This window comes from Salvelinus fontinalis, chromosome 35 (assembly GCF_029448725.1).
Source record: "Salvelinus fontinalis isolate EN_2023a chromosome 35, ASM2944872v1, whole genome shotgun sequence".
NCBI classification, from domain to species: Eukaryota; Metazoa; Chordata; class Actinopteri; order Salmoniformes; family Salmonidae; genus Salvelinus; species Salvelinus fontinalis.
This window is the reverse complement of record NC_074699.1, coordinates 39,403,171-39,420,325: the sequence shown is the minus strand read 5'-3', so window position 1 is coordinate 39,420,325 and position 17,155 is coordinate 39,403,171. Positions and strand designations below refer to the sequence as shown.

Here is a 17,155-nt window from a genome sequence, read left to right as displayed (position 1 = left end):
GTCAGCAGACGGACCCTCCACCAGGTCCTCCTCACACCCCTTCCCCAGCCAGCAGCAGGATGGGGAGGATGAAGACCCGGACCAGGGAGACTCAGAGGACCAGGACCAGAGCAGACCAGACCACCCCAGGGACAGAGCTCTAAACACGGCCTCCCCTGCTGAGGCGGACTCCCTGGTGTGTGAGGGAGCAGTAGCCAGCCCTGTTCCTGAGATGAGCAACGATAGCAGCGACTGAGATACACACGGAGGACAGAACCGCTGACCCCCCCCCCAGAACCGCTGACCCCCCCCCCCAGAACCGCTGACCCCCCCCCCCCCCCACAGAGCTGCTGACCCCCTCCACATCCATGGCTCCAGCTGTCAGCATACACACTCGTCCAGCACTAAGGGACGCTGTCTTCTAGGACTGACAACTCATCTGAGGATGTTTTCTCTCTGTTCAACTAAGTTGATACAAATCTAAACCATGGTCATGTGTTGTCAACCATTTTTACTCTTTAATAAATGTTGCCGTACGGGCCAAAACATCCTGTTGTAGAGCTGATGTCCTGTTTCCTTTCCTTGTTGCTCTTCTGAGCAAAACGCCTCTTCACAACTCATCTGAAAACACATCACAACTCATCTGAAAACACATCACAACTCATCTGAAAACACTTCACAACTCATCTGAAAACACTTCACAACTCATCTGAAAACACTTCACAACTCATCTGAAAACACATCACAACTCATCTGAAAACACATCACAACTCATCTGAAAACACATCACAACTCATCTGAAAACACATCACAACTCATCTGAAAACACTTCACAACTCATCTGAAAACACTTCACAACTCATCTGAAAACACATCACAACTCATCTGAAAACACATCACAACTCATCTGAAAACACATCACAACTCACCTGAAAACACATCACAACTCACCTGAAAACACTTCACAACTCATCTGAAAACACATCACAACTCACCTGAAAACACATCACAACTCATCTGAAAACACATCACAACTCACCTGAAAACACATCACAACTCACCTGAAAACACATCACAACTCACCTGAAAACACATCACAACTCATCTGAAAACACATCACAACTCATCTGAAAACACATCACAACTCACCTGAAAACACAAAACACATAGAAAAATAAAACAAGTTGCTTTCTACTTGTTTTCTATAATAGATATCAATCTGACAGACTAATTGGCAGACAGGACAATGTCCTCTCTTCACTAGTCTTGCTGTAGATTATAACCTGTAGGAGTCTCTCTTGTTCAGATCACTGTCTCAAACATCTAGTCTCGTTCAGATCACTGTCTCAAACATCTATTCTCTCATTCAGATCACTGTCTCAAACATCTAGTCTCTCATTCAGATCACTGTCTCAAACATCTAGTCTCTCTTGTTCAGATCAGTGTCTCAAACATCTAGTCTCTCTTGTTCAGATCAGTGTCTCAAACATCTAGTCTCTCTTGTTCAGATCAGTGTCTCTAACATCTAGTCTCTCTTGTTCAGATCACTGTGTCACTTGTATTTATGCTTTTATTCAAATCGCTCGTCATCAATTCTAGCCTTTTTCCCATCCTAAATAAATACAATGTAAACGTATTTACCTGAAGCCTTGTGGACATTTGACTTAACATGATATGTTTGATCTTCACCCAGATAAATAAACATTTCACTGTTCAACTGTCAGGTTTGGTAATGCACTTTAATTCATTTAAAACATTATACGATGGAATAGAGCACTTGAAAATACTTGTTTTTCACAAGATACCAACTGCCAAAAATATTACAAAAATATATTTAGGTTAAAATACAATACCAGGCTGTACAATGGCATTGTCCTCAGGGTCAGATGTCATACAGTTCAGTGAAAAAACTATGGCCTGAGAATCGATTTATGTGGAATCTATTCTATATCTCTGTGTTCAATCAAATACAGAACATGAGAAATGTTTTGTAAAAACTGTAGCTGCTTGTTCTAGATGTTTCTATGGTAACTGTCCTGCTGTGACCAGAGCTGCTGCTTGTTCCAGATGTTTCTATGGTTACTGTCCTGTTGAGACCAGAGCAGCTGCTTGTTCCAGATGTTTCTATGGTAACTTTCCTCTTTAATTAAGACCAGACCTGCTGTTTGTTCCTGGTGTTTCTATGGTAACTGTCCTGTTGAGACCAGAGCTGCTGCTTGTTCCAGATGTTTCTATGGTAACTGTCCTGTTGAGACCAGAGCTGCTGCTTGTTCCAGATGTTTCTATGGTAACTGTCCTGTTGAGACCAGAGCTGATGCTTGTTCCAGATGTTTCTATGGTCACTGTCCTGCTGTGACCAGAGCTGCTGCTTGTTCCAGATGTTTCTATGGTTACTGTCCTGTTGAGACCAGAGCAGCTGCTTGTTCCAGATGTTTCTATGGTAACTGTCCTGTTGAGACCAGAGCTGCTGTTTGTTCCAGATGTTTCTATGGTTACTGTCCTGTTGAGACCAGAGCTGCTGCTTGTTCCAGATGTTTCTATGGTTACTGTCCTGTTGAGACCAGAGCTGCTGCTTGTTCCAGATGTTTCTATGGTAACTGTCCTGTTGAGACCAGAGCTGCTGTTTGTTCCAGATGTTTCTATGGTTACTGTCCTGTTGAGACCAGAGCTGCTGCTTGTTCCAGATGTTTCTATGGTAACTGTCCTCTTTAATTAAGACCAGACCTGCTGTTTGTTCCTGGTGTTTCTATGGTAACTGTCCTGTTGAGACCAGAGCTGCTGTTTGTTCCAGATGTTTCTATGGTTACTGTCCTGTTGAGACCAGAGCTGCTGCTTGTTCCAGATGTTTCTATGGTAACTTTCCTCTTTAATTAAGACCAGACCTGCTGTTTGTTCCTGGTGTTTCTATGGTAACTGTCCTGTTGAGACCAGAGCTGCTGCTTGTTCCAGATGTTTCTATGGTAACTGTCCTGTTGAGACCAGAGCTGCTGCTTGTTCCAGATGTTTCTATGGTAACTGTCCTGTTAAGACCAGAGCTGCTGCTTGTTCCAGATGTTTCTATGGTAACTGTCCTGTTGAGACCAGAGCTGCTGTTTGTTCCAGATGTTTCTATGGTAACTGTCCTGTTAAGACCAGAGCTGCTGCTTGTTTCAGATGTTTCTATGGTAACTGTCCTGTTGAGACCAGAGCTGATGTTTGTTCCAGATGTTTCTATGGTAACGGTCCTGTTGAGAGCTGTTCCTGAATCAGTGTGTATTCATGTATATAATATTACATGCATCCGTCTCATCTCACAACTTCAATCATCTGTTCATTTTCCTAATAAGACTAAAGATGTGCCTAAGTAGAGTCTGGTAACCATGGTGATAACACCCAGGATGTACAGTAAGATGGTCAGTCCAGAGGGTCTGTCTGCATGCAGCTTAAATCCATGAAAAGCACCACAATCTGATCCTGAGTCAGTGTTAAAGTTTTATGCTGATGTTGACCTGTTACTCTGCCTCCTGCACCTCCTTACTCTTCAACCGCCCCCCTTCCTCCACAATAATCTGACCCAGAATCAGAAGTTTTATGTAGTTCTATGCTGATGTACCGCAGGGCTGAGCAGCTGTTCCCAGACCTGTTGTTCCTCCTGCTCCTCCACCACCACCTCATCCATGTTGATGTACCGCAGGGCTGAGCAGCTGTTCCCAGACCTGTTGTTCCTCCTGCTCCTCCACCACCACCTCATCCATGTTGATGTACCGCAGGGCTGAGCAGCTGTTCCCAGACCTGTTCCTCCTCCTACTTCTCCACCTCATCTATGCTGACGTAGCACAAGCCTGAGCGGCTGCTCCCAGACCACCACCACCTGCTCCACAGGCAGCCAGGTCCAGCAAGGCCAGCTCCCTGACCTCCTCCAGGAGAGAGTAGAGGTTAGGACATTTACTCTGTCTGAACTCTCTCTCCTCCTTGGACAGTTTGGGGGCCCGGCCCCTCTTCTCCTCCGCCTGCTGAGAAGCCTCCTCTGCCTGCCGAACCACCTCCTGGACCAGCTGGGACCGGCCCCTAGCCCCCTGGGGCTGGGGGGGCTGGGCCTGAGTCTCGGGGGCCTGGTGGGGCCTGTTGCTGACCACTTCCAGACGGATTGTGTCTGAGTGACAACGTGATGGTTGTACTGAGATACGCACCTGTGGGGAAGAGGATAAAACTAGCATTAGTTCATCTGTAAACACCTGAAGCCTGAGGAGCAGCTGGTTAGAGTAGGGCGGGAACAAAATCCTGCAGGAAGATCGCTCTCCAGGAGGAACGTGGGCCCCCTCAGGGCCTGTATTCACAAAGCGTCTCAAGATAGCCCCTGCCCCTCCTCTTCAAAACTGATCCTATAACAGCCCTCCGAGTCTTCAGACACTTTGTAAAGTAATCGAGTACAACTCACGGTGATGTGTTGGAACAGGTTGAAGGTGGAGGTGCCAGCAGCAGTAGTGGTAGTGATGTGGTCCAGGTATCTCTGTAGAGAACCAGTCTGCCAGTCACATCCTCCATCCTGTCTCTCACTCACCACCTGGCCCTCTCTGTTCTTCAGGTACACTGCCCCCTTCAGGCCATACCTGGGAACACACACAGTTGTCAGTGTGTTACAGTAGTCTTTTTAATCAACCTATTTCTGGATATTGTTTGAGGAATATCTCAACATAAATCACTGTACAGAGTATAGTGATTTCTACTGTATGTTTTTGCTCAGTTCAATGCTAGCCTGGTCTGAGATCTATTGGTGCTGTCTTGTCAACTTCTATGATTTACTGGTTGGCAATGACCATATGAGTTGGTAAGACAGCACCAACAGGTCTGGGGCCAGTTCTACTGTTATGACCATATGAGTTGGTAAGACAGCACCAACAGGTCTGGGACCAGTTCTATTGTTATGACCATATGAGTTGGTAAGACAGCACCAACAGGTCTGGGGCCAGTTCTATTGTTATGACCATATGAGTTGGTAAGACAGCACCAACAGGTCTGGGACCAGTTCTATTGTTATGACCATATGAGTTGGTAAGACGGCACCAACAGGTCTGGGAGCAGTTCTACTGTTATGACCATATGAGTTGGTAAGACAGCACCAACAGGTCTGGGACCAGCTCTACTGTTATGACCTCACTGTTATGACATTACTGTTATGACCTCACTGTTATGACCTCACTGTTATGACCTCACTGTTATGACCTCACTGTGATATGAAGACCAGTTCTACTGTTATGACCTCACTGTTATGACCTTACTGTTATGACCTCACTGTTATGACCTCACTGTGATATGAAGACCAGTTCTACTGTTATGACCTCACTGTTATGACCTTACTGTTATGACCTCACTGTGATATGAAGACCAGTTCTACTGTTATGACCTCACTGTTATGACCTTACTGTTATGACCTCACTGTTATGACCTTACTGTTATGACCTCACTGTTATGGCCTTACTGTGGTATGAAGACCAGCTCTACTGTTATGACCTCACTGTTATGACCTCACTGTTATGACCTCACTGTTATGACCTCACTGTGATATGAAGACCAGTTCTACTGTTATGACCTCACTTATGACCTTACTGTTATGACCTCACTGTTATGACCTTACTGTGATATGAAGACCAGTTCTACTGTTATGACCTCACTGTTATGACCTTACTGTTATGACCTCACTGTTATGACCTCACTGTGGTATGAAGACCAGTTCTACTGTTATGACCTCACTGTTATGACCTTACTGTTATGACCTCACTGTTATGACCTTACTGTGATATGAAGACCAGCTCTACTGTTATGACCTCACTGTTATGACCTTACTGTTATGACCTCACTGTTATGACCTTACTGTTATGACCTCACTGTTATGACCTTACTGTTATGACCTTACTGTTATGACCTCACTGTTATGACCTCACTGTTATGGCCTTACTGTGGTATGAAGACCAGCTCTACTGTTATGACCTCACTGTTATGACCTCACTGTTATGACCTCACTGTTATGACCTCACTGTGATATGAAGACCAGTTCTACTGTTATGACCTCACTGTGATATGAAGACCAGTTCTACTGTTATGACCTCACTGTTATGACCTCACTGTGATATGAAGACCAGTTCTACTGTTATGACCTCACTGTTATGACCTCACTGTTATGACCTCACTGTTATGACCTCACTGTGATATGAAGACCAGTTCCACTGTTATGACCTCACTGTTATGACCTCACTGTTATGACCTCACTGTTATGACCTCACTGTGATATGAAGACCAGTTCTACTGTTATGACCTCACTGTTATGACCTTACTGTTATGACCTCACTGTTATGACCTCACTGTTATGACCTCACTGTGGTATGAAGACCAGTTCTACTGTTATGACCTCACTGTTATGACCTTACTGTTATGACCTCACTGTTATGACCTTACTGTGATATGAAGACCAGCTCTACTGTTATGACCTCACTGTTATGACCTTACTGTTATGACCTCACTGTTATGACCTTACTGTTATGACCTCACTGTTATGACCTTACTGTTATGACCTCACTGTTATGACCTTACTGTTATGACCTCACTGTTATGACCTCACTGTTATGGCCTTACTGTGGTATGAAGACCAGCTCTACTGTTATGACCTCACTGTTATGACCTCACTGTTATGACCTCACTGTTATGACCTCACTGTGATATGAAGACCAGTTCTACTGTTATGACCTCACTGTGATATGAAGACCAGTTCTACTGTTATGACCTCACTGTTATGACCTCACTGTTATGACCTCACTGTTATGACCTCACTGTGATATGAAGACCAGTTCTACTGTTATGACCTCACTGTTATGACCTCACTGTTATGACCTCACTGTTATGACCTCACTGTGATATGAAGACCAGTTCCACTGTTATGACCTCACTGTTATGACCTCACTGTTATGACCTCACTGTTATGACCTCACTGTTATGACCTCACTGTGATATGAAGACCAGTTCTACTGTTATGACCTCACTGTTATGACCTTACTGTTATGACCTCACTGTTATGACCTCACTGTGATATGAAGACCAGTTCTACTGTTATGACCTCACTGTTATGACCTCACTGTTATGACCTCACTGTTATGACCTCACTGTGATATGAAGACCAGTTCCACTGTTATGACCTCACTGTTATGACCCCACTGTTATGACATTACTGTTATGACCTCAATGTTATGACCTTACTGTTATGACCTCACTGTTATGACATTACTGTTATGACCTCACTGTTATGACCTTACTGTTATGACCTCACTGTTATGACCTCACTGTTATGGCCTTACTGTGGTATGAAGACCAGCTCTACTGTTATGACCTCACTGTTATGACCTCACTGTTATGACCTCACTGTTATGACCTCACTGTTATGACCTCACTGTTATGACCTCACTGTTATGACCTCACTGTGATATGAAGACTAGTTCTACTGTTATGACCTCACTGTTATGACCTCACTGTTATGACCTCACTGTTATGACCTTACTGTGGTATGAAGACCAGTTCTACTGTTATGACCTCACTGTTATGACCTCACTGTGGTATGAAGACCAGCATGCCGTTGGCTCTGATGGTGTAGATGACCGCGTCGGCCACACAGCGCTCGTCTGTCTCTGGGTCTTTGTCTCTGAAGTAGAGACACTGGAAAAGCTCTGTGGACACCTTCTGGGCATGCTGTGCTGCCTAGGGGGTCAGAGGGTAGAGGTCAGGGGTCAATGTCAGAAGATACCCATCCTCACAGGGGACTTTCTACAGTAAAAGACTCCACACACTGTGCTCTATGCTCCCATGTCATTTATTGAAACAATGTTGACCCTTAGGTCTTCATCACCCCCAAGTCGTCCATTTGGAGATTAATAAAATAACAGAAGTATGATATCTTCTCTTATCTCATCGGATCTTTATTTTGTTTTTTTAATGCTATTGTGGATGTTTGGTATTGCTACGATTACTGACCCTGTTCTTGTTGTTGATTTGCTGAGCCACCTCCTCCAACTCTTTGTTACTGGCTAAGGCCTTGGCTGGCCCCGCCCCCTTCTCCATGGCGATGGCTGCGGCGAGCAGGCGGTGGACGATCATGTCGGCATAGCGACGGATGGGAGAGGTGAAGTGGGTGTATCGTTCCAGAGCCAGACCTGAAGGAAGGGACACAGAGGGAAACATATCATCTCTGTCCAGATATAACCTGAAGGAAGGGTTAGGGTTAGTGGGTCATCTCTGTCCAGATATAACCTGAAGGAAGGGACACAGATGTAAACACATCATCTCTGTCCAGATATAACCTGAAGGAAGGGACACAGAGGTAAACACATCATCTCTGTCCAGATATAACCTGAAGGAAGGGTTAGGGTTAGTGGGTCATCTCTGTCCAGATATAACCTGAAGGAAGGGACACAGATGTAAACACATCATCTCTGTCCAGATATAACCTGAAGGAAGGGTTAGGGTTAGTGGGTCATCTCTGTCCAGATATAACCTGAAGGAAGGGACACAGAGGGAAACACATCATCTCTGTCCAGATATAACCTGAAGGAAGGGACACAGATGTAAACACATCATCTCTGTCCAGATATAACCTGAAGGAAGGGTTAGTGGGTCATCTCTGTCCAGATATAACCTGAAGGAAGGGACACAGAGGGAAACACATCATCTCTGTCCAGATATAACCTGAAGGAAGGGACACAGAGGTAAACACATCATCTCTGTCCTGATATAACCTGATGGCCCTTCCTCCTGGGCCCTGAGAGTAGATCTGTCCAGATATAACCTGGGCCCTGAGAGTAGATCTGTCCAGATATAACCTGATGTCCTTGAGAGTAGATCTGTCCAGATATAACCTGGGCCCTGAGAGTAGATCTGTCCAGATATAACCTGGGCCCTGAGAGTAGATCTGTCCAGATATAACCTGGTCCCTGAGAGTAGATCTGTCCAGATATAACCTGATGTCCTTGAGAGTAGATCTGTCCAGATATAACCTGGGCCCTGAGAGTAGATCTGTCCAGATATAACCTGGGCCCTGAGAGTAGATCTGTCCAGATATAACCTGATGTCCTTGAGAGTAGATCTGTCCAGATATAACCTGGGCCCTGAGAGTAGATCTGTCCAGATATAACCTGATGATCCTGAGAGTAGATCTGTCCAGATATAACCTGGGCCCTGAGAATAGATCTGTCCTGATATAACCGGATGCACCTTCCTCCTGGGCCCTGAGAGTAGATATGTCCAGATATAACCTGGGCCCTGAGAGTAGATCTGTCCAGATATAACCTGATGTCCCTGGGCCCTGAGAGTAGATCTGTCCTGATATAACCTGGGCCCTGAGAGTAGATCTGTCCTGATATAACCTGATGCTCCTGAGAGTAGATCTGTCCAAATATAACCTGATGCCCCTTCCTCCTGGGCCCTGAGAGTAGATCTGTCCTAATATAACCTGGGCCCTGAGAGTAGATCTGTCCAGATATAACCTGATGATCCTGAGAGTAGATCTGTCCAGATATAACCTGATGTCCTTGAGAGTAGATCTGTCCTAATATAACCTGGGCCCTGAGAGTAGATCTGTCCAGATATAACCTGATGCTCCTGAGAGTAGATCTGTCCAGATATAACCTGGGCCCTGAGAGTAGATCTGTCCAGATATAACCTGGGCCCTGAGAGTAGATCTGTCCAGATATAACCTGGGCCCTGAGAGTAGATCTGTCCAGATATAACCTGATGTCCTTGAGAGTAGATCTGTCCAGATATAACCTGATGTCCCTGGGCCCTGAGAGTAGATCTGTCCAGATATAACCTGATGCTCCTTCCTCCTGGGCCCTGAGAGTAGATATGTCCTGATATAACCTGGGCCCTGAGAGTAGATCTGTCCAGATATAACCTGATGTCCCTGGGCCTTGAGAGTAGATCTGTCCTGATATAACCTGGGCCCTGAGAATAGATCTGTCCAGATATAACCTGATGTCCCTGGGCCCTGAGAATAGATCTGTCCTGATATAACCGGATGCACCTTCCTCCTGGGCCCTGAGAGTAGATATGTCCAGATATAACCTGGGCCCTGAGAGTAGATCTGTCCAGATATAACCTGATGTCCCTGGGCCTTGAGAGTAGATCTGTCCAGATATAACCTGATGCTCCTGGGCCCTGAGAGAAGATCTGTCCAGATATAACCTGGGCCCTGAGAGTAGATCTGTCCAGATATAACCTGATGCCCCTGGGCCCTGAGAGTAGGTCTGAAAGAACTGGAGAGGTATTTACAATATGGTGAAAACTTCACCTATCCAAAAGACAAGGTAGAGCCACTGTCAAATTGCTAGTGATAGTACTGGTCCTGAGAACATTAGTACCATAGTGATAGTACTGGTCCTGAAGACATTAGTTACCATAGTGATAGTACTGGTCCTGAGGACATTAGTTACCATAGTGATAGTACTGGTCCTGAAGACATTAGTTACCATAGTGATAGTACTGGTCCTGAGGACATTAGTTACCATAGTGATAGTACTGGTCCTGAAGACATTAGTTACCATAGTGATAGTAGTGGTCCTGAGGACATTAGTTACCATAGTGATAGTACTGGTCCTGAGGACATTAGTTACCATAGTGATAGTACTGGTCCTGAGGACATTAATTACCATAGTGATAGTACTGGTCCTGAAGACATTAGTTACCATAGTGATAGTAGTGGTCCTGAGGACATTAGTTACCATAGTGATAGTACTGGTCCTGAGGACATTAGTTACCATAGTGATTGTACTGGTCCTGAGGACATTAGTTACCATAGTGATAGTACTGGTCCTGAGGACATTAGTTACCATAGTGATAGTAGTGGTCCTGAGGACATTAGTTACCATAGTGATAGTACTGGTCCTGAAGACATTAGTTACCATAGTGATAGTACTGGTCCTGAGGACATTAGTTACCATAGTGATAGTGCTGGTCCTGAGGACATTAGCTACCATAGTGATAGCAATGGTCCTGAGGACATTAGTTACCATAGTGATAGCACTGGTCCTGATGACATTAGTTACCATAGTGATTGTACTGGTCCTGATGACATTAGTTACCATAGTGATAGTACTGGTCCTGATGACATTAGTTACCATAGTGATAGTACTGGTCCTGAGGACATTAGTTACCATAGTGATAGTACTGGGCCTGAGGACATTAGTTACCATAGTGATAGTACTGGTCGACCTGGCAGGCTCCGGTAGAGAAGTAGAGGGCATTAGACATGGCCATGGTAGCCATCACCCTCAGCAGCCGGTTCACCAGCGGGTCCCGGGGGTCCACAGCCCGGTCCAGGGAGTCAGCCAGGGCCTTGTTTGACCTGGGACAGGGAGTCAAGGTTGAACTTTACTGCTATTTGTCATTTGATCTCGCCTGTACATTTTAATTAGTTGTTCTTTTGGTTGACTGGTGTGCAGACATGGGATCAAACACATTTGTCAAATATTTGTAGTTTGCACTTTTGGGAGTATTCCATTCGTTCCATTGCACAAGGCAAAACTACATAAAGTGCAAGTCAATAATTTGACATATTTAATATGATACATGTCTGGACTGTTCCATGTCTCTGTTCAAAGATGATAATAATTCCATGCATATCGATAGTTCAACGGCTTATAACACAGTTAATAGAAGTGTTATTAACACAGCTTATAACCTGTACCTGGTGTCTATGTATAGTTAAATGGCTGGTTAGTTAGTGACACCATAGTAACAGTATACCTGGTGTCTATGGTGAAGCCGCGTGCCCGGGCACTGTCCTGTAGCTGGTTGAAGAACTCCTGGTGTGGGGGCGGGTGGTGGCGCAGCAAGGCCTGCTGGGGGAAACTCTCCTGGATCTTACGGGCCACCCAGTGGTTGGCATAGATCATGCACTCTGCCACCTGGAAACACACCCGTCTCCATCTTGTTAGCTAGGATGTGCATTGGCTAGCTCCTTGATAGGAACGACAAGCAGGATTCGTTGGCTAACATGCTATGGTTTCTACTTCTTCAAATAGTCAGTTACAACAACAAACATGACAACAGTCAAACATTACAACAGTCAAACATGACAACAGTCAAACATTACAACAAACATGACAACAGTCAAACATTACAACAACAAACATGACAACAACAAACATGACAACAACAAACATGACAACAGTCAAACATGACAACAGTCAAACATGACAACAGTCAAACATTACCACAGCCAAACATGACAACAGTCAAACATTACAACAGCCAAACATGACAACAGTCAAACATTACAACAACAAACATGACAACAGTCAAACATTACAGCAACAAACATTACAACAGTCAAACATTACCACAGTCAAACATTACAACAACAAACATTACAACAACAAACATGACAACAACAAACATGACAACAGTCAAACATGACAACAGTCAAACATGACAACAAACATGACAACAGTCAAACATTACCACAGTCAAACATTACAACAACAAACATTACAACAACAAACATTACAACAACAAACATGACAACAACAAACATGACAACAGTCAAACATGACAACAGTCAAACATGACAACAAACATGACAACAGTCAAACATGACAACAAACATGACAACAGTCAAACATGACAACAAACATGACAACAGTCAAACATGACAACAGTCAAACATGACAACAGTCAAACATTACAACAACAAACATGACAACAGTCAAACATTACAACAGCCAAACATGACAACAGTCAAACATGACAACAGTCAAACATGACAACAGTCAAACATGACAACAGTCAAACATGACAACAACAAACATGACAACAGTCAAACATTACAACAGTCAAACATGACAACAACAAACATGACAACAGTCAAAAATGACAACAGTCAAACATGACAACAGTCAAACATGACAACAACAAACATGACAACAGTCAAACATTACAACAGTCAAACATGACAACAGTCAAACATTACAACAAACATGACAACAGTCAAACATTACAACAACAAACATGACAACAACAAACATGACAACAACAAACATGACAACAGTCAAACATGACAACAGTCAAACATTACAACAGTCAAACATTACAACAGTCAAACATTACAACAACAAACATTACAACAACAAACATGACAACAACAAACATGACAACAGTCAAACATTACAACAGCCAAACATGACAACAGTCAAACATGACAACAACAAACATGACAACAGTCAAACATTACAACAACAAACATTACAACAACAAACATTACAACAGTCAAACATTACAACAGTCAAACATTACAACAACAAACATGACAACAGTCAAACATGACAACAGTCAAACATGACAACAACAAACATTACAGCAACAAACATTACAACAACAAACATTACAACAACAAACATTACAACAACAAACATTACAACAGTCAAACATTACAACAGTCAAACATGACAACAGTCAAACATTACAACAGCCAAACATGACAACAGTCAAACATGACAACAACAAACATTACAGCAACAAACATTACAACAACAAACATTACAACAACAAACATTACAACAGTCAAACATTACAACAAACATTACAACAACAAACATGACAACAACAAACATGACAACAACAAACATGACAACAGTCAAACATTACAACAGCCAAACATTACAACAACAAACATTACAACAACAAACATTACAACAACAAACATTACAACAGTCAAACATTACAACAACAAACATGACAACAACAAACATTACAACAGTCAAACATTACAACAACAAACATGAAAACAACAAACATTACAACAACAAACATGACAACAGTCAAACATGACAACAGTCAAACATTACAACAGTCAAACATGACAACAGTCAAACATTACAACAACAAACATGACAACAACAAACATTACAACAACAAACATGACAACAGTCAAACATGACAACAGTCAAACATTACAACAGTCAAACATTACAACAAACATGACAACAGTCAAACATTACAACAGCCAAACATGACAACAGTCAAACATGACAACAACAAACATGACAACAGTCAAACATTACAACAACAAACATGACAACAGTCAAACATTACAGCAACAAACATTACAACAACAAACATTACAACAGTCAAACATGACAACAGTCAAACATTACAACAAACATGACAACAACAAACATGACAACAGTCAAACATGACAACAGTCAAACATTACAACAGTCAAACATGACAACAGTCAAACATTACAACAAACATGACAACAACAAACATGACAACAGTCAAACATTACAACAGTCAAACATGACAACAGTCAAACATTACAACAGTCAAACATGACAACAGTCAAACATTACAACAAACATGACAACAACAAACATGACAACAGTCAAACATGACAACAGTCAAACATTACAACAGTCAAACATGACAACAACAAACATGACAACAGTCAAACATTACAACAAACATTACAACAGTCAAACATGACAACAGTCAAACATGACAACAGTCAAACATTACAACAACAAACATGACAACAGCCAAACATGACAACAACAAACATGACAACAGTCAAACATTACAACAGCCAAACATTACAACAACAAACATGACAACAGCCAAACATTACAACAACAAACATGACAACAGTCAAACATGACAACAGTCAAACATGACAACAGTCAAACATTACAACAACAAACATGACAACAGCCAAACATGACAACAACAAACATGACAACAGTCAAACATTACAACAACAAACATGACAACAGTCAAACATTACAACAACAAACATGACAACAGTCAAACATTACAACAACAAACATGACAACAACAAACATTACAACAGTCAAACATGACAACAACAAACATTACAACAACAAACATTACAACAGTCAAACATGACAACAACAAACATTACAACAGTCAAACATGACAACAACAAACATTACAACAACAAACATTACAACAGTCAAACATGACAACAACAAACATGACAACAACAAACATGACAACAACAAACATGACAACAGTCAAACATTACAACAACAAACATTACAACAACAAACATTACAACAACAAACATTACAACAACAAACATGACAACAGTCAAACATTACAACAACAAACATTACAACAACAAACATGACAACAGCCAAACATGACAACAACAAACATTACAACAACAAACATGACAACAGTCAAACATTACAACAACAAACATGACAACAACAAACATGACAACAGCCAAACATGACAACAACAAACATTACAACAACAAACATGACAACAGTCAAACATTACAACAACAAACATGACAACAACAAACATGACAACAGTCAAACATTACAACAACAAACATGACAACAGTCAAACATTACAACAACAAACATGACAACAACAAACATGACAACAGTCAAACATGACAACAACAAACATGACAACAACAAACATTACAACAGTCAAACATTACAACAACAAACATTACAACAACAAACATTACAACAGTCAAACATTACAACAGTCAAACATTACAACAGCCAAACATTACAACAACAAACATTACAACAACAAACATGACAACAGTCAAACATTACAACAACAAACATGACAACAGCCTAAATCACAATAGTATGTATGTTTTTTTTCTTCAACGTAACACAAGAAAACAGTGAACAGAAATATGAATTCAAACGTCTGTTGCTACAATGTTTAGTTACCCACCGTCTCATGGACCTCCAGTGGTTGTCTGGGCACCAGGGCTGTGATGTTCTTGTCCTCATCCAGCTGCGCCCTCACCTCTACCCCCTCCAGCTCCAACGCTCCTCCCTTGTCCCTCTGGGCACGCAGCTGTCTGGTGGACAGATGTATGGTGTATTTATGTCAGTGTTATCTAATCATTGTTAAACAATAATTAACAGAAACCCTCTAGTACCCACCTGGCCACGTGGGTGAGGGTCTCCAGGGCCTGGGTGAGCTGGGCCAGCTTGGCATCCCTCTCCCCAGGTGGTAGTTGGGCTATAGAATAATAAGAAGAAGAAGAATATAACTTTATTGACAACACAATGAGGAAATGACTTTGGCTTCACAATAGAATGAATGAAACCAGAACATACAAACACATGTGTTCTATTCCCTCTGTAGTGCACTACTATAGCACCCTATTCCCTCTGTAGTGCACTACTATAGCACCCTATTCCCTCTATAGTCCACTACTATAGCACCCTATTCCCTCTGTAGTGCACTACTATAGCACACTATTCCCTCTGTAGTGCACTACTATAGCACACTATTCCCTCTATAGTGCACTACTGGAGAAGGGTAGCGCACCATTTTAGACCTCCTAGTTCTGGGACCTCTGTCTCCTCTCCATTCAGCAGTATTAAAACATGATGGGTACCTAGTTCTGGGACCTCTGTCTCCTCTTCATTCAGCAGTATTAAAACATGATGGTACCTCTGTCCCCTCTCCATTCAGCAGTATTAAAACATGATGGGACCTCTGTCTCCTCTCCATTCAGCAGTATTAAAACATGATGGGACCTCTGTCTCCTCTCCATTCAGCAGTATTAAAACATGATGGTACCTAGTTCTGGGACCTCTGTCTCCTCTCCATTCAGCAGTATTAAAACATGATGGGACCTAGTTCTGGGACCTCTGTCTCCTCTCCATTCAGCAGTATTAAAACATGATGGGTACCTAGTTCTGGGACCTCTGTCTCCTCTCCATTCAGCAGTATTAAAACATGATGGTACCTAGTTCTGGGACCTCTGTCTCCTCTCCGTTCAGCAGTATTAAAACATGATGGGACCTCTGTCTCCTCTCCATTCAGCAGTATTAAAACATGATGGGACCTAGTTCTGGGACCTCTGTCTCCTCTCCATTCAGCAGTATTAAAACATGATGGGTACCTAGTTCTGGGACCTCTGTCTCCTCTCCATTCAGCAGTATTAAAACATGATGGGTACCTAGTTCTGGGACCTCTGTCTCCTCTCCATTCAGCAGTATTAAAACATGATGGGTACCTAGTTCTGGGACCTCTGTCTCCTCTCCGTTCAGCAGTATTAAAACATGATGGTACCTCTGTCTCCTCTCCATTCAGCAGTATTAAAACATGATGGGTACCTAGTTCTGGGACCTCTGTCTCCTCTCCATTCAGCAGT

General features: G+C 42.7%; 2 protein-coding genes across 5 annotated transcripts in view; one reads left to right on the top strand and one right to left on the bottom strand.

The window, feature by feature from the left end:
• LOC129834947 (multiple epidermal growth factor-like domains protein 11) overlaps positions 1-235 on the top strand; it is a 144,512-nt gene extending 144,277 nt beyond the window's left edge. Inside the window, exon 6 of the mRNA XM_055900317.1 lies at positions 6-235. Within this exon, the coding sequence (XP_055756292.1) occupies positions 6-235 (230 nt within the window). The remainder of the gene's footprint in view (positions 1-5) is intronic.
• Positions 236-1,699: 1,464 nt separating this feature from the next.
• LOC129834842 (DIS3-like exonuclease 1) overlaps positions 1,700-17,155 on the bottom strand; it is a 50,798-nt gene continuing 35,342 nt past the window's right edge. For 3 of the 4 annotated variants that reach the window (XM_055900157.1, XM_055900159.1, XM_055900160.1), the window contains 8 exons: positions 15,933-16,011; positions 15,718-15,847; positions 11,740-11,900; positions 11,184-11,338; positions 7,975-8,153; positions 7,556-7,701; positions 4,397-4,568; positions 1,700-4,148 (listed from right to left, as the gene is read on the bottom strand). In XM_055900157.1, the coding sequence (XP_055756132.1) occupies positions 3,780-4,148; positions 4,397-4,568; positions 7,556-7,701; positions 7,975-8,153; positions 11,184-11,338; positions 11,740-11,900; positions 15,718-15,847; positions 15,933-16,011 (1,391 nt within the window). In that variant the 3' untranslated portion in view covers positions 1,700-3,779. Of the gene's footprint in view, positions 4,149-4,396; positions 4,569-7,550; positions 7,702-7,974; positions 8,154-11,183; positions 11,339-11,739; positions 11,901-15,717; positions 15,848-15,932; positions 16,012-17,155 lie in introns of those variants that run through there. The other variant, XM_055900158.1, reaches the window with a different exon arrangement.